Consider the following 26916-nt stretch of genomic DNA (forward strand, 5'->3'; position numbering starts at 1 on the left):
AGATTCTATGCTTTATCTTATTTGGAGATTGTTTGAAATCTGATCTGTGGCTGTGGATAGATCAAAGGCAGCAAATAATACGCTCACCAGAAAGACCTGATGTACATTTTGAATCAAACCAGCCAGATTAAAAGATTTTAAATTAAAAATGAACCGGTTATCAGAGAATAATTTTGAGCTCAGCAGATAATTTATTCCTTTCATTTGTCAAATAATCATGGCAAATGTGAAAAAAAAATAAAATATTGAAGTGTTTAATCATTTGGTAGTATAAAAATTAAGATACTTGGGGAGTTTTCTGAAAATGCCCGATTACCAGACAAAAAATTGTTAAATTACAATGTTTTGAGAATTACGCCTTGAAATTTGGAGAAGTGGAAGAGGGCTTGAATGTTGAAAAGTATTACGAAGGAAGGTCTGAAAATGACCTCAGCCTGGTTTAAATGGTTTCAGCATTAAATGGTTGAGATAAAAACGTTTCAGCAGCGACATCTGAAATTACACGGCATCAACCACTTGGTGTTATAAAACCACCAGGGCTTTTATTGACAAAAAAAATGCAAAGCACTAAGAGAATGACATTGCAATGTCTTCTGCACTATATAATAGGCAAAAGTGAGGACCGCAGATACTGGAAACCAGAGTTTAGATCAGCATGGTGCTGGAAAAACACAGCAGGTCAGGCAGCATCTGAGGAGCCGTGGATGCTGCCTGATCTGCTGCACTTTTCCAGCACCACACTGATCTAAACCCTGCACTATACAACAGCACAGTGAAGCAAAACAGTTGTGGCAAAATTTAAAAAAATACACAAATCAACAAAAAAGTGAAAAACTTTGTATTAACATAAGTATAAGCACCAAACTTCTTTTTTTATACTTCAAATGTGTAAACAGTTCATTGTTAGCCACACTGACTAGCTGTAAGATATCACTGGAGATATAAAGTGCAAACTTCATGTCAACATTCTTAGGAGGTTATACTAGTACAAAACATTATTAGTATCTGGATATGGTTTGCACATTTGAAACATAAATAAAAATTAAAGTTTATAACATTATAAGCTCCAGCCTCAATGTTAGTATTAACCTTAGTTTGCCATAATTGTAAAGAAGTATTTTACATATTTATTATACAGTGAATAATGACAACTTGTTAAAGAGTAGGAAAAGAACAGGTTTGACTCTAATCTGAGTACTTTATTTAGAAATAGGTTGCTCGTACTTCCAATATTCATTGTGGATTTTAGAAAATAAATAAAAAACACAAACAAAGCTGCGATTCCCTTTGTTTTCATTGCACTTTAAGCAGGAGTAACAACAGTCTCTATACAGTTCGTCACTTGTGTGGAGATTCTCCTGGAAATCTGATGGCTTCTGATTGGTCGACACCAACAGGTGGTCTCTGTGTGTACAAAAATGATAGGAGGAAAAGAGCGACGTCTAGAGATGACCAATAAGAAGTGTGTGATGTTACTGCAGACCAATACCTGCTTTCCACAAGGCCCTCCCGCAGTTCAAAATCAAGGCGATGCTCTAACTCCACTAACAGAGAAAAATAAAAATTATTGCCAATGCTTCAGAATGCAAACAATAATTAAATTATGCATACGTAAGTTGTACATTGCATGCACAGCTAGGTCTCAATTATATATTTCTGCGCAGAGGGGGTTAAAATCAATACGATAAAGACTACGATTAAAGATTGCACTGCTGACTCTGAGCTGGCTGAACTGCTCAGTTCACTGGGAGTCAGAAGAGACAATGGCCTCAGCCAATGTTACATTGACCTTATGCCAATTTTACCATTAGGTAAATTGCGAAACCTTCCTCTTTAAGCACATTCAGGCAACTGTCAACCAGCAGATTGAAGTAAACTGAAAAGGATATTAATCGTGCCTCTATTTTTAAAAACTTTAGATCTTAAAGCACATTGTATTACCCAAAATTATGGGCGATTCTTTGCAGGTCTGGTTCCTTAAAGGTAGTGAAGGACCCAAGGCTCACCCTCCATTTATTGGAGGAGCTCATTCAATTAGATTTGGAGAATACTGTTATAGCCATTGGCTCATGCCCATTATATTCCAGCATCAAATGTTGAAATGCCAGAAGCAGAAGGCCAATATTTCAAAATATTTCTTGGGAATCCTTGAAAATTATCAAGTTTTTAGAAAAGAAATGTAGCAAATATATTAGTTCATTTCATCAAATACAGTACAAAGTGTCAACAGGCAAAGTATTTGAAAATGCCAAATTCTAAAATTAAGACTTGCATATACTAACCTGCACCATACAAAAGACCAGAATTATTGCGTGACAACAACCTTGGACTATACTGAGCTTCAGTTGTTCTCCTGTCTTCTACAACTGGTTCATCCTTGTATTCCTCACTGATTGAAGAAGAACGTGTGAATCTCGCAAACAATATTCCACCAATACCTTTTCCAATGTGTGCAGCTCCTAAAATGAATGCAAAACTGAGAAATAAGTAAACTTAGGAAAATGCCATACCTTGTCAAAGATATGTAAAACCCCACAGGCAAGCTTTGACTGACCTTAAGAAACTATGCATACTGATATGATCAAAAATAAAGCTGTCTGTAAAATATTGAGTTATCAGACTCAGGGCATGGTTTGGAATTTCACATTGAAAAGGCTTCAAATTTGAAACAACATGAGATCAACAGTCACCTCACCATAACAAATCGTATTACAAATGTAAAAGGTATGAACAGCATGGAAGGCAGAAAAGCATTACCTGACTCCAAAGGGAAACAGTGCAGCCAAAAGCAATGGGCAAAGTCATTATGGTGGCAGAGGCGTGCATATAGATATTGTTTCTGGGTAATTTGAGAAAGTAATTTGATAAGTGTCTTCAGTGAATTATCAGTACATGAATGTATTTTTCCTTTTTGGAAAAAAGGGGAAGATATTCTTAAGGATTATTTGGCCAACTGTTGCACGTTTTTAGCTTGGCGATCCTGTTGTTCTTGGCCCCTTCCTCTTTCTCCTCCTATTTATTGTCAAATGGAATTATTTAAGGGTAAAGTTGCAAAGAAAAGCATTCCAAAATCCTTAATATTCTCACTAGGATATGTTGCAGAGATTCCTCTCCACACAGAGTGCCTCAGAATGAACAATGTCATTCTCTGGACTAAGACCATTCTACTGTTCCTTTTATTACTTATGACCAAGTGAGGATAAGTGGACTGATACCTTTCCCTGTTCCACTCTTCCAGTGGCCACAACAATGTTTGAATTTAAAGGGGAGGTGACATTGCTAATTATAAAGACTAAACTGTATATAGCTCAGTATCATAAACCAGTCAGGCAAATTCCTTAAGTTAGATAATAAAGAATTAGTTTTATTGCAATAAACTTACTCAACCAAGGCTGCAAACATTATGAACAACAGGTTTAAAATGTGCAAACATGTCCAACTACATGTCCAAAAATAATGTACACACCTCTTCCAAACCTGAAAAAATATAAAGTCTACTCAGTATCATTTTAAGCTTTAACTATGTGTTATGAAGTTGAAGGTGTGTACTGTACCTTTGAGACAGAGTGAAAGTGGAAAAGCTGCAAGTTGAGTTTGAAAGAATTAAACAGTCATTTTGATAAATGGGTGCGGACCTCAAAAATAGATAAGACCTATGAGGCTCCAAGAGAGATTATTCTGCTGGAGTTTAAAAACTCACTTCCAGAGATGATAAGAATTCATGTGGATGAACAGAAAGTTCAAGAAGTGAGAAGAGCAGCAGAGATGGCAGATGAATATACATTGGTGCAAAGGACAAAGTTTAGCTTCCGGCAATAATTTATCCCGAGAGAGATAGAAGTTGGGAGAAGGGGAGATCCTACACTACAAAACAAAGTAGAGAACACTGGTGATTATTTACCACAGGTTAAAAAGGAAGGCCTCAGGCATTTCTACTATAAAGGAATCCCCAAGAAAAGTCAAGGAGCTGCAGGGGAGTGTATAGCCTAAGCAAGGGCAGGGTACGGAGTTAGTGACTGATCTCTATAAAGAATGTGTGTCTGCAGGTAAAGTTTACTCAAAGAACAGGGGGAGAAGGGAAAGAAGTTCTAATTTTGAAAAATACAGGATCTAACCAGTCTCTAAAAGTAACAGATGAAAGTATTTGCACTCTTTCTGATCTGTTACCCGAAAGAGTGGTAACTTGTGGGGTAGATGGACAGAAATTTAGAGTACCCCTATGTAAGATCAAGTGGGAGTGTCAACTCAAGACAGGGAAGTAACAGTGGGAGTGATTGACAGTGTCAGTTCCAGTAATCCAGTTTGTTCTTGGGAACGATTTAGCAGGGTCTAAGGTGGGAGTGACAGCCCTGGTTGTAGAGAAGCCGAAGAAAGATAGGGAACTGAGGAGTTCAAAGCAAAATACCCTGGTATTTTCCCAGACTGTGTAGGAATAAGATCCCATTATCATAAGTCATAACACAAAGCAAAAACTAAAATAGTTGAGGTTCAGTTAGCAGACATCCTGTTTGACATAATGGTGCAGGAAAAACCTGAAGAGGGTCAGGCAGAAGTGTTTAGTCCTGAAAGGCTAATAGACTTGCAACAGAACGATGAGACAATAAAATATATATTTATGATGCGTGCTCAGAAAAGGAGGTGGAGAATATTCCTGAGGGTTATCATCTCAAAGACAGAATCCAAAGACAGAATCCTAAGACAAAAATGGAGAGCATGGCAGGTTAGTGCAGGGGAGAAATGGGCAGAAGTGCACCAGATTGTGTTGCCATACAATCTGGTAGCATACAGACAGGAGGTGTTATGAGTAGCACATGGACTACCTGTAGGAGGTCACCTAGGTGACGGAAGACTCAGGCTAAGATACAAAAACATTTCTATTAGCCTGGAATGCAGAAGGATGTGGTTAACATTTGCTGTAGGTGTCATACATGCCAAATGGTAGGTAAGCCACAGGCAGTAATAAAACCTGCACCTTTGTTGCTAATTCCTACATTTGAAAAACGTTTCACCTGGTAATGGTTGATTGTGTAGGTCCCCTCCTGAAAACTGAAAGTGGGAACCAGTACTTCCTTACCATATTGGATGTGCCTACCAGATTTCCGCAGGAAATTCCATTATGGAGTATTAAGTTAAAAAGGGTGGGAGAGGAGTTAATAGCTTTCTTCATGTGGTATGGGTTATCCAAAGAGATTCAGTCAGACTAAGGGGTTAAACTTACTGCTCAGCTGTTTAAGGAAGAGCTAGATAGCTTAGGTATACAGCACTTTAAATCAAGTGCATATCATCCTGAATCCCAGGGAGCTTTAAAAAGGTGGCATCAGACCCTCAAGACCATGTTGAGGGCATACTGTCAGGATTACCTGAATGATTGAGAGAAAGGTATCTCATTTGTAATGTTTGCCATTAGAGATGCCCCAAATGAATCTATTCAGTTTACTCCCTTTGAGTTAGTATACAGACATGAAGTGAGAGGGCCTTTGAAATTAATTAAAGAGAAATTGTGAGAACCAAAGTCAGAGACTTCACACTTGGATTACGTATTGGAGGTGAGGGATAAATTAAATTGAGTAGGTGAGAGTTAGCTAAACAGCTCCTAAAGAGGGCACAGTATAGAATGAAACAGGTGGCAGATAAAATCTTTGAGATTCAGATGTTTTCCCATGGGGATAACATTAGTATTGTTACCAGTGGTAGGAGATCCCTTCAAATCCAAATTTAGTGGGCCCTATCAAAAGATGCCGGGTAGAAAAGAAACGGTATTGGGTACGTCATGTAAACATGTTGAAATCCTATTATAATAGGGAGAAGGAACTTGAGAAACAGGTGTTTGTTACTGCTCCACAGAGTGAGGAATCAAATCCAGATGATGGGGATTTTGATGTGCCTCAAAATATGTTAAACAATGAGGAAGTCCTTGAGGAGTGGGAAAGGTTAGTGAACTGTCTCAGGAACAAAGAATGCAGGTTAAAGGTTTCTTGCAGCAGTATAAGGGCATATGCAGGAACAAAATGGGAAGGATTAATGCTATTGTGCATGAGGTAGACATACGGAATGCCGTTCTGACAAAACAACACACCGACAGAATCCTTTCAAAGCCAGACAGGTCCAGAAGGAAATGGAGGTGATGCTCAAAGAAGATATTATTGAACCAAGTCAGAGCAAGTGGTTAGTTCCCAAATCTGACGGGACTCAACGACTTTGTGTGGACTACTGGAAGATCAACGTCTAAGAAAACTGGGCTATACAGAATACCAAGATTAGAGGACTGTATAGAGAAATTTGGACAAGCCAGTTATATCAAAGTTGGACTGACTGCATGATTTTTTGCAGGTACCTTAATCATTGAAAGCGAAAGAAATTTCTATGTTTGTAACCTCAAATGGGCTACATCAATTCCAAGTGATGCCCTTTGGAATGAAGAACGCACCCACCACATTGCAAAGACTCGAACAGAGTTGTGACTGGGTTAACAAACTGTGCAGTCTATCTTGATGATGACTCTAGTGAATCCCAGAAAGATCACACGGTACAGTTGACAGAGCTCTTTGAATGATTAAGAGAAGCAAAACTGGTGATAAACTTAAAGAAAACTGAACTTGTGAAAGCAAAGGTGATGTTTTTGAACCAATGAGACGATCTGATGTTTTGGTGTATAAAAAGCAGGCATTTTGGACAGTTAGCCAGAAAAACAGCAGCTTCTGCCATCGAATGACTGCTCTCTAAATGGTTCCTTTTCTTTACATGAAATATCTGTGTGGCAGAAGACTGAAGACAACCCAGGGAGATCTAGAGGAGGATTGACACAACTGGCTGGTTTAGAAAATTGATTTGCTGTAAATTTAATAGGGGCTTTATTGCATCAGCATATTGTCATAGAGTGGGAGGTAGATATTTTTTTTTAAAGAGAGAGGAGGATTAGGGTTGTGAATAGTTATTGTTTAATGTTCACTTTTGGAGTTAAAGAATAAAATTGTTATTTTTTTTCTTTAAATAGTGAAATTTGGGGTAGTTCTCTGTCACTCATACTTTCACTGCTTCTGAGGCGAAGTGAGTTTTCCTGTGTATTTTGTTTAATTAGCAGAAGGATTTAGCCCATGTCGTAACACCAATAACAGTTAAATATACAATAAAAATCACAGATTATTCAAATTTTGGTCTGCAGCCAAAATCTTTTTACTTAAGCTATTGGTACTGGAGTTTTTCCTGAATCTGGCTGGAGACAGACTTCCTCTTTTAAAACCCTTTTCTTGTAGTGATGTGCTTACTCTGAGTTCACTCAATGAAGTTGATGAAAGGGGTTTCAGAGAAAGAGGGGGAATGGATTGTTGTCCGTGACAGCTTTTCCTCTGTGTTCAAATTCAATATATTTTAATTCCACAAACTCTGTCATAAGTCTGGAAAGAGTGTTACAGACTTGGTGTTTTCATTCAAGCAATGTTATCTACCAACGGAATATTTTTGCCAGTGTTGTTCACAGTATAATTGATCTCAAAGAGCCACCTAGTGTACAGAAGGCTGACTGTATTAATTGTAGCAACTTCCAAGAAACACTGCTTGTTTTGCAATTAAGATTTACTTTATATTGACTTTTCATTACTTTAGGATGTCTTAAACCAATTAAGAGCTTTTGAATGAGTGTCATGATTGTCCCTTTTTGAATGAGTGTCATGATTGTTGGAAAGGAAAACACTGACTTCAGAGATCCATGATGTGGAGGAGCCGGTGTTGGACTGAGGTGGACAAAGTTAAAAACCAAAGCACCAGGTTATAGTCCAATACATTTATTTGTAAGCACTAGCTTTTGGAGTGCTGCTCCTTCATCAAGTAGTTGTGGAGTAGGACTATAAGACAGAATTTACAGCAAAAGATTACGATGTCATGCAACTGAAATGATATATTGAACATACCTAGATTGCTGTTAAGTCTTCCACCTTTTAGAATGGGTTGCAGGTTTCAGTTCATTAATAATTAAATCCCAGAACTTCTTTTAAATCACATTCAAGATGACTCGAGGCTTTATTAAAAAAAAAGTGACATCTCAGCTCAGTCAATGAACTAAAGGTGTGAGGTTAGAGTCTGTCTGTATCCCACTCTTGAGTCAGACTGGCTTTACTCCCAAAGTGGAATTTACAAAATATTACTTGGCCACCTTTGACAACCAGTTCTTCATCCAGACACATGGAACAGCCTTGGGGACCAAATCTGCACCCCAATATGCCAACATTTTCATGCACAAGTTTGAATAAGGCTTCTTAGCTGCGCAGAATCTCCAACCAACACTATATACCAGATATACTGATAGCATTTTCTTCCTTTGGACCCATTGTGAGGAGTCACTGAAACAATTACACAATGTTATCAACGAATTTCATCCCACCATCAGACTTACCATGGACTACTCTTTAGTATCCCTCATTCTTTGGCATATGCACCTCCACCAAGGTTGGACACCTCAGCACCACACTCCACCGCAAACCCACAGATAACTTCACAATGCTACACTTCTCTAGCTTCCACTATAAACATTAAAACAACCATCCCCTACGCATACACATGATCTGTTCAAATGAGAAGGAACATTATGGACACCTGGTTTCAAGGATGCCCTCATAAGACACGGTACAATGCTCAACTCACTGATTGCCCGATCTGACATGCCACAGCTAGAAACCGTAATGACATCCTCAGGAAACAGACATGGGTTGCAACCGATAGGGTACCCTTTGTTGTCCAGTATTTCCCAAGAGCCAAAAAACTGCGCCATGTTCTTCCCGGCCTACAATACATTATCAATGAGGATGAGCACCTCGCCAAAATCTTCCCTATGCCTCCACTTCTCGCCTTTAAACAACCGCCAAACCTTAAACAGACCATTGTTCACAGCACACTGCCCAGCCTTCAGGACAACATTGACCACAACACTGTACAACCCTGTCATAGCAACCACTGCAAGATGTGTCAGAGTGCCGACACGGATACCACCATTACACATGGGGACATGATTCACTATTTATGCAGCAGGTACTCATGTGACTCGGCCAATGTTGTCTATCTCGTATGCTGCAGACAAGGATGCCGAGGCATGGTACATTGGTGAGACCAAGCAGACTCGACCACAACAGATGAATGGACACTGTGCAACAATCACCAGACTGTGGCATTCACTCCCAGTCAGGGAACACTTGAGCAGTCTGGGACATTTGGCCTCGGATCTTCAGGTGACCATCCTCCAAGGCGAACTTTGGGATAGGCAACAATGCAAAGTGGCCAAGCAGAGGCTGATAACGAAGTTCAGAACCGATGAAAATGGCCTCAACCGGGACCTTGGGTTCATGTCACACTACAGGTGACCCCACTACACTATACACTCTCTAACACATACACAAGCACACATACACACAATCTTACATATTCTCACACTCTTACAGACCCTCTGTCATACACACGCACACCCCTTCACAGGCTGATACTCCATCACACACACACCCAGTTTACCAAACTTGCAAACACACTCACTCTCACGTGCACACACACACACACGCACACACTCTCTTTCTTATGCACGCGCAGACACAAGTCTATGGGGTGAATTTGTATTTGCGGAATTATATTTGTAGATTCATTCTATTTTGCTCAAAACATGCACAACCTGCAGGCAGTCAATCCATGTAATATTTTATAAATTTCACTTTGGAAATAGAACCAGTCTGACTCAAGATTGGGATACAGACTCTAACCTCACACCTTTAATGCATTTGCTGAGCTGAGGTGCCACCTTTTTTAAATAAAACCTTAAGTTATCTCAAGAATGTGACTTAATAGTAGTTCTGGGATTTACATACTAATGAAGCGAAACCTGCAACCCATTCCAAAAGATGAAAGACTTAACAACAATCTAAGTTTGTTCAATATATATTTTCAGATGCATGATACTGCAATCTTTTGCTATAAATTCTGTCTTATGGCCCTGCTGCACATCTACATGAAGCAGTGCTCCGAAAGATAGTGCTTCCAAATAAAACTGTTGGAATATAACTTGTTGTGTGATTTTTAACCTCAGCGATCCAGTGATCACCTGACCAGGCTGAGCCAAGCTCATGATACAATCAGTAAACAAGAGAGAGTCAAAACTGAAATTAAAATACTAAACTGACTGAAACCAGTTGCTTAGATCTGCATCTCCCGTTGGATTTTTGTATTATTGAAAGATTCGTCTGCAGATAATCCACCTTGTGAGAAACAGAAGGCAGACACAGGAATATACAAATTAATTATATTTCAAACAGCTGCTTTTGGGAAGAGCAGAGAGAAAGGAAATGGATTTGTAATAGCAGGCATGGAACAGAAGGTATGCTGTCTCTCCATGCCTCTCAAAAGACAGTGCCTGTGATAGAACAAATCAGAAAAACACCCATTTACGATAATGCAAATATAATTACAAATATCATTATGATGAGGATACAAGTCATCAATTAAAACAGTGGTCTCTGATTAAACCTAACATCTGGAGGACTCTAGGGACATTTCAAAGTGCATATTCCTGATCTTCATTTTCGTACAAGACACCGTCCCCTTTTGAAACATTATACCTGTGTCTGAGGGTCTCTGATATTGTGCTTTATTATTATTCTCGACGTCAACAAATAAAATTCCACTTTCTTCCACTGAAGAAAACCTTGTAATTGTCATCTGCACTCTTGAACCAGCCAACTATGTTTTAATTCAAGTGTGGCATAGCTGTATGCTGAGAATAATTAAAAATATACGTTGAGGTCAATCAAGGGGGTTAAAAGAGAAGATTTAATCCTCCTAACTTGGTTATAATAAATGTAATGACTGACACAATGTCAGCAATGCAGCAGTTAATTGGGGCACAGTGAGCTATTATAAAATCTGATGAGATAATGATTGGATAATATTTTTAGGATGCTTACTAAAGGGTAAATATTAGCCATTACACCCTGCTCTTTACCCCACAGGAATTTTGAATGCCCATCTGAGAGCACTGATGGGGTTTCGTATGAACTCATCTAGAAGGCAGCACTTTCAACAGTACAGCATTACTTAGTCCTGCATTAGAATGTTAGCTTGGATTTTTTGTCCTCAAATTTCTGGAGTGGGATCTGAACTAACTTGGGCAAAAAAGCTGTCCGTGGAGTCACAGTTGCTCATCAGAAACCAATTGTACTTTTGAGGGTATAAAAACTATAACAACTGAAACAACTTTCATAATTAAATGGAGCACTATTTCCACATTTTCACACTAATGATTTCCCTGTAGTTTTAAGAATCCTGCAATTCCTTAAAATTGAAATTTACTCCCATGATAGTGCCTAGAGGTTAATTGAGACTCGGAAGTAAAGGTTAGCTTGGAGGAACATCCATTGACACTTACAATGCTGAGATTTTGACCATTTTAGAGATAACTAGATATAGTAAAAAAATTTAATCATTCAGCCGGAATTCGGATTGTGGTGACGACCTACAGGAAAGGCCTTGTTGCATAATTCATAAATGAATTTTCTCAACGAGCGCAGTGTCTAAAGTGCCATTTTAAAAATTCATTCATAGGATGTAGGTATCATTGGCCAGGTCAACATTTATTCGCTCCCCTTAATTCCCTTTGAGGTAGTGGTGAGCTGTCTCCTGGAACTGCTGCAGTCCAAGGGGTTTGGGTGTATCCACAATATTATTAGGAATAAAAGGAGTTACAGGATTTTAATCCTGTGACAGTGAAGGAGCAGCAGTCAGGATGGGGTGTAGCTTTTTTTTTAAATTTGATTTAATACTGTGGTATCATGTACAAGAAAAATTCTGTTTTGGTGCACAGCAGACAAATCATACCCTATAAGAGTATATATCGGGGTAAGAGAATGGAATGCAGAATGTAGTGTTAGATTGGAAGACAACTTACAGGCAGTGATATTTTATACATCTGCTATGACTGTTCCTCGAGATGGTAAAGGTGAAGTTTGTAAGGCACTGCCAAAGTGTTTGGCAAGTTGCTACACTGCATTTGGTCAATGGCACAATCTGTAGGTTGAAGGAATCAGTTGGATATCAATAATGTGGGTTGTTTTGTTCTGGAAAGTGTTGAGCCCTGTGGTGTTGGAGCTGCACTATCCAGACAACTGGAGGACATTCTACCATATTCCAGATTTGTGCCATCAAGACATTTGGAAACATGGAGTTAATTACTGCAGAATTCCTAGCTTCTGATCTGCTCTTGTAGCCAGTGTTTATATATGGATGGTCGAGTTGAGCTTCTGGTCAATGCTAAACCTCAAGATGTTGATAGTGGGGAATTTAGCAATGGCAATATCATTGAATGTCAAGGGGCAATGGATAGACTTTCTGTTGTTGGAGATGTCATTGCCTGGCACATGAGGCACAACTTTTAGCCGCCATATAGCAGCCTAAGGCTAGGTGATTTTATTTATGGATCGGATTTTGACGGATCATGCTGAATATTAAGTATCCTTACTTTTGACCTTATGGTGGAAAGTTAGTCATAGGTAAATCAGGTGAAGACAGATGGGGTTAGTCACTCCTACAGTAATGAAATTATTGACCTCCAATAACCATAACCATCTTTCCTGGTGTTACGTGTGACTCCAAACAGTAGAGTGTTATCCCCCGATTTCTATTAAACACTCCTCGATGCCATGCTTGGTCGAATGCAGCCTTCATATCAAGGACAGTCACACTGACCTCACCTCTGGAATTAAACTTTTTTGTTGATTAATGGACTAACACTGTAATGAGAAGAGGAGCGGAGTTACCCTGTCAGAACCCAAACTGAGCATCCATGAGGAGGTCATTCCTCTCAAGTGCCTCTTGACACTGTTGACAATAACTCATCACTTCACTTACAATTGACAGTAGACTGATGGGGTGGTAATTGGTCAGGTTGGGTTTGTCCTGCTTTGTGTGGACAGGATATACCTAGGCAATTTTCCACATTGTCACGTAAATGCCAGTGCTTGTAGTTGCATTGGAACAGCTTGGCTAGGGGCACGGCTCATCTGAAGCACAAGCCTTCAGTGCTATTACTGGAATGTTGTCAGAGCCCATAGCCTTTGTAGCATGCAGTGCAATCAGTTATTGCATAAAAACATAGGGAATGAATCAAATCGGCTGATGACAGGTAACTGTGATGTTAGGGATGTCAGTAAGAGTATGAGTTGGGTCATCCACTGGGCACTTCTGACTGAAGATGGATGTAAATGCCATGTGTGTTGCACTAACATGGTGTGTTTTCCCGTCACTGAAAATTTAATTTTTGTGAAGCCTCCTTCTCTTGCTAGTTGTTTCTCATTGTCCATCATAATTCATAACTGGATGTGACAGGGCAGAATCTGTTGGCTGTGGATCACTTCGCCCTTTATCCTGCATTTTGTTTTCACTTTCTGGCATGTGAGTAGTTCTTTGCTGTAGTTTCACCAGGTGACACCTTAGCTTTAGATATACCTGGTGCTGCTCCTGGCATGCTGTCTTTCACTTTCCAACCTAGGAACCGGTGAAAGCTCAATTATATTGGCCTGTATATCCTTGTGAGAAGGCACCAACAAGATGTGCCATAAATACCTCTAGCACTGCTCGAATAACCTTACATATCTTCCTTGCTCTTTGTCAACCTCACACAAAACAAATATGGAGTTAGATTTTTCTTCCCTGCAGGGGACAGGAACAGAGGTAGCTGGGCAAAACAGGGTTATCTGCCTGTAAGTGGATTAGCCTGTTGAAGGCCTTTTAAAAGCCCATTAAGGCTGGCTGGCATTTTTCCAATTGGTCTTCATGTCCCCAGAACAGTAGCTGCCTGGAAATCGCCCAATGGCGATTGAAGAGAGGAAAGAGAGTAGTCTTCAGGCAATTCCACATGCCAGATGCAGAAACTCCCACATTCCTCTCCTCCTACCTCCACAATGGTGGCCAGGTTATTAAATCTATTTTTATTTTCAACTTTAAAACAAAAACAGAGGGTGCCCTCTTCATCACCTACCTGTCAAATGACAAGTACACCCTCTGGCCATTAAATGCCTGCCGTGGGGAAAATTACAAGTGATAGAAACCACGCTGCAAGAGAAACTGGTTCTAATTACAGCAGAATTCAGACACCTTCAAGGAAAATCCTGTCCATGGAGTGGAGTGCCCCAAGGATATATCCCATCACAATTCCCTCTGTTGTTTCACAGGTCAAAACTCTAACCTCATGGCAAACAAACACAAGTTTTAAAGACAAAACTTCTGTCATTAGTAATATGGTTCAATAACATACTTTTAATAAAAAATGTTGTACTTGCGGACACCTTTTAAACAAACTCCACACTAGCAGAGAAACATTTTGTGGTCAAGATAAAGGAAAACCATTAGTATTTTGGTCATTTTTACTATTTACACAACCCTATAAATTTATGACAAATACATTAAGTACTGATAATAAATGCCTTTTAGGAGCCATAAAATGAATCTGATTTGCTCTATTACATTCTTGTTATTTAACACATTTAAAAACAGATACATTTTTAATACCTCACCCATTATACTTGCTTTTCCTAGACTGGTTATTGATTCCCCATAGTTTCGTCGAGGTATAACTGGCGAGGAACTTGGACTTGGCATGTTTTCAATTTCTGTATGTGAGGTAGATGCTGAGGGAGGCATTGAAGGACTCATCGACTCTTTGGCAGGCTTGATGTAGGTTGGTCTTATGTCATCGTACTTCGTTAAGACAGGTGTGTTGTACCAATGGATTTGGAGGGGTGCAATATTACTGTAATGTTTCAAGATCAGAGGTTCTAACCGATAGGCCTACAAATAAATTAAGATTTCACACTTGTTAAGTTTCTAACCCTGTTCATTTTCTGTACTTTACACACTTGAATTGGCAAAATATTTCAGAACATCTATTAAATGCGAAAAAGGAGTTGACAGACTAATTAAAACATTAGATGTATCACAGAAATCACAGATGAGAAGAGATCACATTTTATTTTTAGTACCCTGTGGTTATATTCATTCAATGCATTTTGTATGGCTCTGAAATGATGTGAAATACTGGTTAATACTGAGCAATGCCATTAGTAGCATTCACTATGACATCATTGCACCAACATGCAGGTAAAACAGCGTAGGATCTCAAAGGAGTGACATATACCATCTGTCCCTCCTCAATGCTTCTGTAAAAATGTCTACCACGGCTTAATCTGTAACTAGTTGCTAACATATAAAATAACGCATCTTGTTAAATACAAGAGACTCTGAGTCAGGCCAGGAAGTAGTTTTCCTCTACCAAGCAGGCCCTATACTTTTCCTACATTTAAAGAGGATGGTGCCTGAAATCTTCCATCAAGAATGGCAGCTTGTACAACATACTGAGCTGGTATTTGAAATAAGCATAATGCTTTCACTCAAATGCCTATATCAATATTCCTAGTTCAGATCCTGTGGCATTTTTGTTTATCTTGTATCTTGCAGAAAATAGAATGAGAGCACCTGTCATTTCACTCATTTTACTTGCAACAAAGCCATTCATATAGCCAAAACTGTGGCTCAGTTTATAAAGTAATGCTTAAATCATTGCACAATCTGGGAAACGGAAACTGATGCGCTATTTCTTTTAACTAGTTCTTATACTAATCAGAATAAACAGAGAAATGAAATATTTTGCATTTTCAGCACGCTAATATTGTACATACTCTTGGCTCATACTCTGTGATGCAAGTAAATCTCTTTCTAATCTGCTTTTCTTCTAAACAGTATGATATTCCTTTAGATTGAACTTATCCATTTCACGAGCCATTAAAACGGCATCGGATAAGATTTACATGCCAATATGAACTGGATAAGAACCAAAATGAAACACCAATTTACAACATGCAATTCTGCAACTGATTATTCAAAAATGAAACAAAGACTGTTATATACCTCATGGCTTTTCAATTCTTCTCTAATCTCTTATTACCTAAATGTGTGAACATTACTGTGAAAGCCTGAGAGAAAGTTGTTTAAAACTTGGGATTGGGAACGAGAGCACAAAAAATGTAAAATAAATGCAATTTTACAGTTACAGTTATGATTATTTCATTGTTCAAGAGACCACAGACATTGGCAAGGGCCATTACATGTAGAATGAGAACTTACTACAGGGTCTGTCGGGTGAAATATATTGTACAATCGACCACAAATACTTTTCGGTAGAATGTGATCTTGATTACCAGTATGTTGAGGACGTATGCCACGCAATGCTAGGAAAACTGCTAGAGGGGATCCCATGCAGAAGAAATTTTCAACCTGAAATAAAATAAATTTAATTTTCACACTGACAAATAGTACTAAAAGTAAATGACACAAAACAAAAATGCAGAAACATCTAATCTATTATGAATTTACAACCAGAAAATCATCATCACAATGATCACCAACATTTTGGATTACAATGAAAACTCAGCTCGTTATTTTTCAACATTGGAATGGATACTTTTTTAATTGATGCATAAGCAATATCAATTTAAGTCTCAAATTTAAATAAATCCAACAAGCCAAAACCATTTTCTTTTATGAATCCACTATAATGAACGGGTTGCACTGTCCAACAATTGCATGGAGCTCATGGACTTCGTCATTTCAAGGCCATCTATTCTATTTCTTTCCCTTGTACATCCAGGCAAACCTTCCCTATCATGCATCTTTGTTTGATGGCTCGAACCAGGCCAATAACTGAAATCAAACCAGTAGCTGAATTCTCAATGTACCATAGATAATCTGAGCTCCGTGAATTGCTATGATCCACATAAAGCACCACTACAGATAGTGTGAACCTTGAGAATAAAACAATTTAGTGTAGGTGATGTCTGAGGATGTTATCAGAGAGTGCAAAATTCTCTCCACAGCATTGTTGGCATCTTATCTAGTAGATGCACGAGTTGGTTCATTATCATTCACTGGTTGCTTCTAATGATTTGCTCCTGGTGGCAGTGCTATCTTAGGCTGGGAAAGGGAACAGATATATATTATAGACACTTTACCCCTATGTACCACTTTCAACTAAATGGAATGGAATTGAATTTATTGTCATGTGTACCGAGGCACAGTGAAAGGGCTTTGTCTTGCAAGCAATACAGGCAAATCACATAGTTAAGTAGCATAGATAAGTAAATAATAGGTAAACAGTGGCAAAAACAAAAACACAGGTAAACACAGGTACAGGTGAATGTTAAGAGTTTGAGAGTCCATTCAGTATTCTAACAACAGTAGGGTAGAAACTGTTGCGAAACCAGCTGGTACGTGTGTTCAGGCTTCTGTACCTTCTCCCCAATGGTAGAGGTTGTAGAAAAACATTCCAAGGTGGGATAGATCTTTAAGAATGCTGGTAGCCTTTCCTTGACAGCAGGCCTGGTAGGTGGATTTTATAAATGGGAGGTTGGCCTTTGTGACTGCCCGGGCTGAGTTCATCACTCTCTGTAATCGTCTCCAATCTTGAATGGTACAACTACCATACCAGGTAGTGACACATCCAGACAGAATGCTCTCGATGGCACACCTATAAAAGTTGTCAAGAGTATGCGCCGTCATGCCAAATTTCCTCAGCTGCCTGAGGAAGCGACGTTGTTGGGCCTTTGTAACCAGTGCATCCACATGAAGGTCCAAGAAAACTTGTTATAGATAACCACTCCCAGGAGTTTGACACTCATCCCACCTCTGTGCTGTTAATGTGTTGGGGGTTATGAGTAACATCCCAAAAGTCAATAATGAGTTCCTTGGTTTTGCTAGGTTGTTCTCAGTGCACCATTTTTCAAGTCTTCCACCTCCCGTCTGTAGTCTGTTTTGTTGCCATCTGAGATTCGACCGACTATGGTGGCGTCATCAGCGAACTTGTAAATGGCATTAGTATGGTATTTGCAACGCAGTCATGAGTATACAGTGAGTACAGTAGGGGGCTAAGTAAACACCCCTGGAGGGCTCCAGGGTTGAGTGTTAATGACGATGAAATATTGTTCCCAATCTTCACTGATTGTGGCCTGTGGGTCAGGAAACTGAGGATCCAGTTGCAGAGAGTGGGCCTTAGTCCGAGATTGCTAAGTTTAGTCATCAGTCTTGAGGGGTTAATAGTGTTGAAGGCTGAACTGTAGTCAATGAGTAGGATTCTTACGAAGCTGTGCTTAGTGTCAAGGTGTTCTAGGGAGGAGTGAAGGGCAAGTGATATGGCATCTGACATGGATCTGTTGGTCCGATAGGAAAATTGGAATGGGTCAAGAGTAGTGGGGAGGCTGGAGTTGATTAATGTCATGACCAACCTTTCAAAGCACTTCATGACCACCGAAGTTGGGGCCACTGGGCGGTAGTCATTGAGACATGCTGCATGCTGCCTTAGGCACAGGGATGATGTTGGCCCTCTTGAAACAGGCAGGGACAGTGGCCTGCTGCAGGGAGAGGTTGAAGATATCCGAGAAGACTTCTGCCAGTTGATCTGCGCATGCTCTGAGTGCACGGCCTGGTACTCTGTCTGGGCCCATCGCTCTCCTTGGATTTACACAAAGGAAAACTGATCTGACCTCTGATGCAGTGACTATTGGGATAGGTTTATAAGGACTTGTCGGAATAGGTGTTACCTCTCTGCCGAAATTCTGCTCAAAGCGAGCATAGAAGGTGTTGCGATGATCTGAGAGAAATATGTCATCATCTGCTATCTTGCACTGTTTCTTTTTAGAATCGGTGATGTCGTTCAGTCCTTGTCATAGTTGCCAGGTGTGTCTGAGTCTCTAGTTTGGATCAGTATTGATCCTTTGCTGTCTTAATGGCTCTGCGAAGGTCATACTCAGATTCCTTATATTTGACTGGGTCTCCTGATGTGAAGGCCGCATGCCTGGTTTTTAGTTGGTTCTGTACATCCTGATTCATCCAGGGTTTCCTGTTGGAGAACACCCAGATTGACTTCCTCGGTATGCACACACTTGTTGATATAGTCTGTGACAGTGGTGGTGTACTCATCCAAGGTACCTCTGGATTGTATGAACATGGCCCAATCAGCCGATTCCAGACAGCACCAAAGTTAATCCTCTGCCTCCTCCGACCAGCACTGGACCGGTAACCGTGAGGGGGTCTCCTGCTTGAGCTTTTGCCCATAAGCCAGGAGAAGAAGCACGGCATTGTGGTCGGAGTTCCAGAGGGGGATGGAGCGGTAGGTATCTTTCACAGTGGTGTAGTAATGGTCTAAAATGTTTGGCACCCTGGTGGAGCAGGTAATATTCTGGTGGTACTTGGGCAACACTTTCCTTTGATTGGCTTGATTGAAGTCGCCAGTTACAATAAACAGGGCCTCAGTGGGTTCCACCTCCAGGGTGTTAGTGGAGGAGTATAGGACATCCAGAGCTTCCTTAACCTTTGCCTGTGGCATTATGTACACAGCAGTTAGTATAGCAGTGATAAGTTCCCATGGTAGATAGAAGGGGCGGCACTTGATGGTGAGGAATTCAAGGTTTGGGGAGCAATAGCAGCCGAGGGTTGCAATGTCCATGTTCCATGAGTTGTTGATTAAAAAGCAAACTCCTCCACCTTTTGTCTTACCCGAGGACGCTGTGCGGTCCATCAGCCTGAAGTGCGCAGATGGGAATGGATGGGTTGAGCCAGGTTTCTGTGAAGCAGAGTGCGCAGCAGCCCCGCAATTCACGCTGGAAGCTGAGCCATGATCTGGGTTCGTCCATTTTGTTCTCCAGAGGTTGTACATTTGCTCAGAGTAAGCTAGGAAGGGGAGGGTTTTGAAATCGCATAGTCTCAGTTTTAGTAGTAGGATGGCATACTTACCCCACGTCCTTGCAGGTTTCTTACATTTCAGTGGTCTGGTAGAGTGGATTCTGATTGATTCCAGTTAAGTGATCCTACCTAGGACCCTGTTTAAGTTGCAGTTTGGTGTATTGTTGAAGAGGGTCTGCTTAAGATTCAGTGTAGCAAGTTACTTACTGTGCGTGTTTTTTTTAAACCAGAGGGAGTGTGCTCAGGACCCAGTGGAGAAGGCAAGTTTCTGCTTGTGTTCGGATTTGAGCTGAAATTATAGTTGCACTCAGTTTTGACAACACGAGCCATTAAAAAAACATGCACTGGTAAAACAAAGGCACTACACCAAAAGTACAATGTTGTTGAGAACAATATCTTTCGTGAATTTAAATGACTTAGCTTTTTTTTGTTAGTAAGGGACAGAAGTCTTACCTCAATACATTAGACTTATGTAAAATTTTAAATTGCACATAATGAACCTACATCTAAACTCACCTTAAATTTCAAAGCAGGTAATCTGAATGGTTCTGAAGCTTTCACTTGAAGCAACTGGTGTTCCAATTTTTTTAATCTGCAAAACAAAATTTAAATATCAATGGATGCCATACAGAAGTGGGGTGTAATTTTTTAAAAATAAAAGTCAAATTTATAAAAGCACCACGAACCTTCAACTGCATTTTTATTCTCTGCTGTCAATGTCCATGCCACAAGCAATACTCACAGTTCAATACTTAATTATATCTCTCTCTTAACCAACTGGGATATGCCCCCAGTCAAGATAATTGAAATAAATATGCACATGCGCAGAAACTGCCACCCATCATATTCTTCTGGCAACTTCTGGACAAACCTAGGGTCATGTATGTTACTGATATGCTCTCCAATGACATGGTCAGTTTGTAATAACAGCCCACCCACGTAACGTGCAAAGCCACAAAAGTAAAAATCAAAAATGCAAATCACTGAATAACTTCAATCACCCTCTAAAAATGCAGACTCTAGGCAATTGATAAGAAACAGAGGTCAATTGCCATGAAAGGAGGCAAATAATTACAGCAAATGAGGGAAAAACTAGCACTGATCACCTATCCCCATTACCAGATAAAGTGCAACTCTGCATTGCCTATTACAGATTTCTGGCACAATGTAAATCCAACTATTACTATTCGAGCTGCAAAGCAAGCAAGACTCATGATGTATATCCAGGGAAGGACAAGTAAGGAAAATAGGTGTGGAAGAAGATACATTAGATGGGGGGGACACAGACAGACAAAGAGAGGCAGGCAGAGATGGGGGAGGGGGGGGGGGAAAGAGGGGGGAGAGGAAGCAATGCGGGCAGACAGAGAGGGAGCGGAGGCGGGGTGAGGGAGCGGCGGCGGGGTGAGGGAGCGGCGGCGGGGTGAGGGAGCGGCGGCGGGGTGAGGGAGCGGCGGCGGGGTGAGGGAGCGGCGGCGGGGTGAGGGAGCGGAGGCGGGGTGAGGGAGCGGAGGCGGGGTGAGGGAGCGGAGGCGGGGTGAGGGAGCGGAGGCGGGGTGAGGGAGCGGAGGCGGGGTGAGGGAGCGGAGGCGGGGTGAGGGAGCGGAGGCGGGGTGAGGGAGCGGAGGCGGGGTGAGGGAGCGGAGGCGGGGTGAGGGAGCGGAGGCGGGGTGAGGGAGCGGAGGCGGGGTGAGGGAGCGGAGGCGGGGTGAGGGAGCGGAGGCGGGGTGAGGGAGCGGAGGCGGGGTGAGGGAGCGGAGGCGGGGTGAGGGAGCGGAGGCGGGGTGAGGGAGCGGAGGCGGGGTGAGGGGGCGGAGGCGGGGTGAGGGAGCGGAGGCGGGGTGTGGGAGCGGAGGCGGGGTGAGGGAGCGGAGGCGGGGTGAGGGAGCGGAGGCGGGGTGAGGGAGCGGAGGCGGGGTGAGGGAGCGGAGGCGGGGTGAGGGAGCGGAGGCGGGGTGAGGGAGCGGAGGCGGGGTGAGGGAGCGGAGGCGGGGTGAGGGAGCGGAGGCGGGGTGAGGGAGCGGAGGCGGGGTGAGGGAGCGGAGGCGGGGTGAGGGAGCGGAGGCGGGGTGAGGGAGCGGAGACGGGGTGAGGGAGCGGAGACGGGGTGAGGGAGCGGAGACGGGGTGAGGGAGCGGAGACGGGGAGAGGGAGCGGAGACGGGGTGAGGGAGCGGAGACGGGGTGTGGGAGAGGAGACGGGGTGTGGGAGCGGAGACGGGGCGAGGGAGCGGAGACGGGGCGAGGGAGCGGAGACGGGGCGAGGGAGCGGAGACGGGGCGAGGGAGCGGAGACGGGGCGAGGGAGCGGAGACGGGGCGAGGGAGCGGAGACGGGGCGAGGGAGCGGAGACGGGGCGAGGGAGAGGAGACGGGGCGAGGGAGAGGAGACGGGGCGAGGGAGAGGAGACGGGGCGAGGGAGAGGAGACGGGGCGAGGGAGAGGAGACGGGGCGAGGGAGAGGAGACGGGGTGAGGGAGAGGAGACGGGGTGAGGGAGAGGAGACGGGGTGAGGGAGAGGAGACGGGGTGAGGGAGAGGAGACGGGGTGAGGGAGAGGAGACGGGGTGAGGGAGAGGAGACGGGGTGAGGGAGAGGAGACGGGGTGAGAGAGAGGAGACGGGGTCAGAGAGAGGAGACGGGGTCAGAGAGAGGACAGGGGGTCAGAGAGAGGACAGGGGGTCAGAGAGAGGAGACGGGGTCAGAGAGAGGAGACGGGGTCAGAGAGAGGAGACGGGGTCAGAGAGAGGAGACGGGGTCAGAGAGAGGAGACGGGGTCAGAGAGAGGAGACGGGGTCAGAGAGAGGAGACGGGGTCAGAGAGAGGAGACGGGGGCGAGGAAGTGAAGGGGGCGGGGGGAGTGAAGGGGCAGAGAGCAGGTGAGATGGGGGCAGAGATCGAGAGAGAGGCAGATAAAAAGAGACAGGCAAAGAGAGCGCAAGGTGGGCAAAGAGAACAATGGAAGAGAAGAAAGATTGCTTCGGGCTGCAGCTATGCAGGAAGACTGAAGTGCCATGATAACATTACTAACTTCCTCCCCCTTATTTTGCTTAAAGAGTATTCCACAAAACGTTGAGACCATTCACTCTATTGTAACTGAGCCTGTTTTCTAACAAAAAGTACTTAGTTCCTTTTTGTGCTCTCTTCCATATTCTTTCACAGTTTTCTTTAAAAATCTGTTCATTGTGTCTAAGCACACAAGGTCTTCACTTGTTGTCTGTACTTAATTGCCTTTGAGCAGGTGACTGTGAGCCACTTTCATGAACCTCTATCGGGAGAGTGCCCCAGGGATCTGACTTTGTGATAGTGAAGAAATGGTAAGGAGTTCCAATTTGAGAATTTGCAGGTGGTTGTGTTCCTACACATCTGCTCCCTTGTCTTTCTGCACTGTAAAGGTCATGCATAGGTGCTGTCAAGGGAGACTGAAGGAGTCATCATTGTGCACCTATGGATGATCCACATTGTTGCCTTACGCAACAGTTGGGAAGAGAATGAATATTTAAGGTGATGGATATGGTGCTGAACAAACTGTCTGCTTTAGCCTGAACAGTATTACTCTTGTTGAGTATTGCTGGCGCTGCACTGAGCTATGTAATTAAAAGCATATCAACACACTGGCACTTGGCTTGTAGATGGTGGGAAGGGTTTGGGGACATCAGGAAAGGAGTTATTTGATATCGAGTATCCAGTCTCCAAACAGTTGGTCTAGTTCAGGTTCTCAATAATGGCAAACCCCAAATATATCACTTCAAGCCTTTTTCCAGCTCCCAAAAAAATCCATTCAGCTTTATACTTTACTTTTTATTGTAATGAAGTCAGCCAGCTGGCCCTCACAGAATAGGAGTCCCCTGATTGGTCTAGATTAACAGGGAATCCCCAATCAGGGAATCCTAGCTGCCAGATATATCGAGGAGTATCAGAGATTCTGACATTCTGGGTGCTGACTCTGATGAGGCTATGCCAGAGTTAGGGAAATTTCCACCTGTAAACAAACAATGGTTTGTTGGCAGGATACCGGTCTCTGTGGAGTTATTCCACCTATCCCTCAGTCAATTTTGTACCCACTTTACTACTGTCCCTTTTATTCTATGACCTATAATTTTCTTCAAGTCTATTGTGCGCCAATATATTGGACACTGTCAACCCTCTCTGTTGCCTCTTCAGAAAACTCAAGTTACTGAGATATGACTGACCCTTAACAAATCCATGCTGATTGTCTGGGAATTAATCCAAGTGACTAATAATTCTATCCCAAATAATTGGTTCCACAAGTTTCTCCACCAAAATTAAACAGTCTAGCTTGTAAGTATAACCATTTTGAACAAATGTATCATGCTTTGCAAAAATAAAAACCAAGACGCTGGAAATCAGGAACAAAAACAGTAAATTGTTTGCAAAACCCAGCAGGTCTGGCAGCAGTTGCGAAGATAAATCAGAGTTAACATTTCACATCCAGTGAGCCTTCTTCAGAACATTCATTGTAATTCTCCAATCCTTAAGACTATAAGCCTATTTCTGGTCCTAACGCTATCTGACCCATCGATTCTGCTCTGCCATTCAGAGAGATCATGGCTGACCTGGCAACCCTCAACTCCATTTTCCTGCTTTTTCCCCCAGATGCCGTAACTCCGTTACTGAATAAAAATCTGTTTATCTCAGCCTTAATCTACTTATCGACTCAGTCTTTACAGCCTTTGTAGTAAAGAATTCCACAAATTCACTATTCTCATAAAAAATTCCTCCTCATCTCAGTCTTAAATGGGTGACCCCAAACTCAGGTTATGCCCTCTGATCCTAGCATCTCCCAGGTGCAACAGCCTCTCCACATTTAGCCTGTTGAATCCAAGAATCTTATTTGCCCCTCCAGCACCACCCTCAAATCCAGGTTATATCCAACATCCTTGGGACACATCTCATCAACTTCCAATGTCTTATGACCTTTAAATAACAACAGCCTATTCAATACCTATCAATTTTAAAACCCTCTGGTGAGTTTCCTTCTCTGTCATCTTGGACTGTGCAGCATCTGAGTTGTAGGTTGTACCTCAGTCATGCCTCTTACTTCTAGAGTAAATCCCTCTTTTAGTCTTTCATTGTCTCTAAACTCCCTCTTCCTGCTCAAACATGAGTACATTGAGTTCTACAGTCTCTTTTTCTTTCACGCTTTGGAAATCGATCTTTACTACATTTCCATTAAACATAGAAATTAGAATCCTTTTTCCATATGATACAACACACATCAAAAATTAAAAATCACCACTGCAAAAACCTGAACTAACTACAACATATATTCAGTACTTTAAGTCACGAGCCTTGAAAACAGCAAGTTTAGCATTTTACCATATATAAATATTTACCGTTCTTTAGTCTTGAGAATCTCATCCAGAAGCTCACGCTCCTCAAAACTCATGGAATTCTCAGTCATCTCTTCTTCCTCTTGGACCATTTTGTCATAAAATCGCACTGGATACCACCCAGTCATAATATCATATGTGATGACACAGCCTAGAGAATGGGCTACTATGGAAACCTTCCCACCTTGGATTTCAAAATCTGGGTTCCGAGAACAGAAAAGTGCATATAACCGATTTAACTCCTGCTGAAGGCCTTTCACAATCTGAAGAAAGAAAAATTTAACAACATAATAATCTGCCTAGCTTTCGCTACAATACTGCATATGTAAGGCCGGAATGAAAAAAATTATTACCATGTGATGAATGAAAATATAACTCTAAATTAAGACATTTAAACCTGTCAAGGAGAGAGATTCAAAGGGAAATTGAAATTTCATAATTAACTTAGTTTAGTTATAATATATAATATTAGATTATTCTGCTTAACTGTAGCCGATGTAGATTTTAGTACTTTAATATCACATGACCTTGCTTAGCCTTACTTGGCATAAAACACACTGTGGGATTTAACAGAATGAAGGTAATGCAATAGTATGTTACAAGAGTCCCCTGTATTGCACATTTGCATTTGACAGGGCCAGATCTTCAAAGTTCAATATGATGAGTTAATATCATCCCAAGGAAGTAGGCAAGGAGGGAATTACTGCGGGAAGAAATATTATCAAACTGGCTGAGCTTACACAGGTTTTGTTTTAATTTGCAGTTTTTTGGAAGAGAAGCAATGCAATCTGACTAAATGTAATTTTTGTATTAAGAGCTAATGTGCAACAAAGTGCATTGAAGTTTGTAACATGTTTAAACCTTTAGAACTAGATATCGACTGAATGTATAAGGATATTTCATTACTTCACTTTATAGTGTGTAGTAATTTGTTTATGGCAGTATGATCTTCTACATCAGTATCTTCAAGTTTTGAAGGTATAAGCAGCTTTGCCACTATCTGTCTCAAAAAAAAACTCATTCCATGCACCCATAACCAGAGTCAAAAACATCAGCTGACAACTGGCAGCTAAAAAAGAACAAGCAAACAGTGATAAATGTTTGAGTTAATGAGTGACTCTTGCCAATTAAGTGAAAATTCAGACAATGAGCTGACTATCATGGGGACTTGAGAGCATACGTCTTCCTTTGCAAAACAAATGGGCTTTTCTTAGCCATAAAAGTAACAATATCAGGCCATGAAGAGGAGGAATGATCCATGGATAATTGGCTCCTTAAGGAAACCTGTCAGGACACAATGGGAGGGTACACTAATCAACGCAAAAATCTCAATCCAATTACTGACCACAGAGTTGACAGCCATGGTGATCAGTTAAATCCAATATACATTACAATTTAATTGCTATCAACAGTGTTCCCAAAATCTCAGTCTTATCTTTGTTGAATATGTATTATGAAAAAACGAACAGAGAGATTAAACACTGCCTTTGCTGTAGTACCAAACAGAACACAATGTGGTATCTGTTAACAAATTCCACCAATCACTGCCATAGATTTCAATGGCATTGACTTTTCAGCATGTATGTTATGGATGTTTAATGCAATGCTTTTGATTTGTGCTGTTGCTCAAGGATAAGTTAAACCTGATTTTTTTTTTTATCCTTTGTAGACAAAAGAACTAAAGGATTAACTGTTGAGAATGCCAACAAAAAATGAGACATTTTTCTCCTACATTTGATAAAGGACTGCAATAAAAAGTTTTTTTTTCTGTCAGATATCTTTTACCTTGTGATAGATCTCCAAACGTTCAAATATGC

General features: G+C 41.6%; 1 protein-coding gene across 5 annotated transcripts in view; it reads right to left on the reverse strand.

Moving 5' to 3' along the window:
- Positions 1–823: 823 nt before the first annotated feature.
- Positions 824–26916, reverse strand: part of ddhd1b (DDHD domain containing 1b) — an 81833-nt gene continuing 55740 nt past the window's right edge. For 3 of the 5 annotated variants that reach the window (XM_043697672.2, XM_043697674.2, XM_043697675.2), the window contains 7 exons: positions 25103–25362; positions 20269–20344; positions 16144–16293; positions 14538–14811; positions 2283–2459; positions 1490–1544; positions 824–1404 (listed from right to left, as the gene is read on the reverse strand). In XM_043697672.2, coding sequence (XP_043553607.2) covers positions 1200–1404; positions 1490–1544; positions 2283–2459; positions 14538–14811; positions 16144–16293; positions 20269–20344; positions 25103–25362 — 1197 coding nt within the window. In that variant the 3' untranslated portion in view covers positions 824–1199. Of the gene's footprint in view, positions 1545–2282; positions 2460–14537; positions 14812–16143; positions 16294–20268; positions 20345–25102; positions 25363–26916 lie in introns of all 5 variants that reach the window. The other 2 variants (XM_087989862.1, XM_087989863.1) reach the window with 1 other exon arrangement.

This window comes from Chiloscyllium plagiosum, unplaced genomic scaffold, assembly GCF_037043375.1.
Source record: "Chiloscyllium plagiosum isolate Xiang-an unplaced genomic scaffold, Cpla_swu_hap1 HiC_scaffold_8, whole genome shotgun sequence".
Taxonomy (NCBI): Eukaryota; Metazoa; Chordata; class Chondrichthyes; order Orectolobiformes; family Hemiscylliidae; genus Chiloscyllium; species Chiloscyllium plagiosum.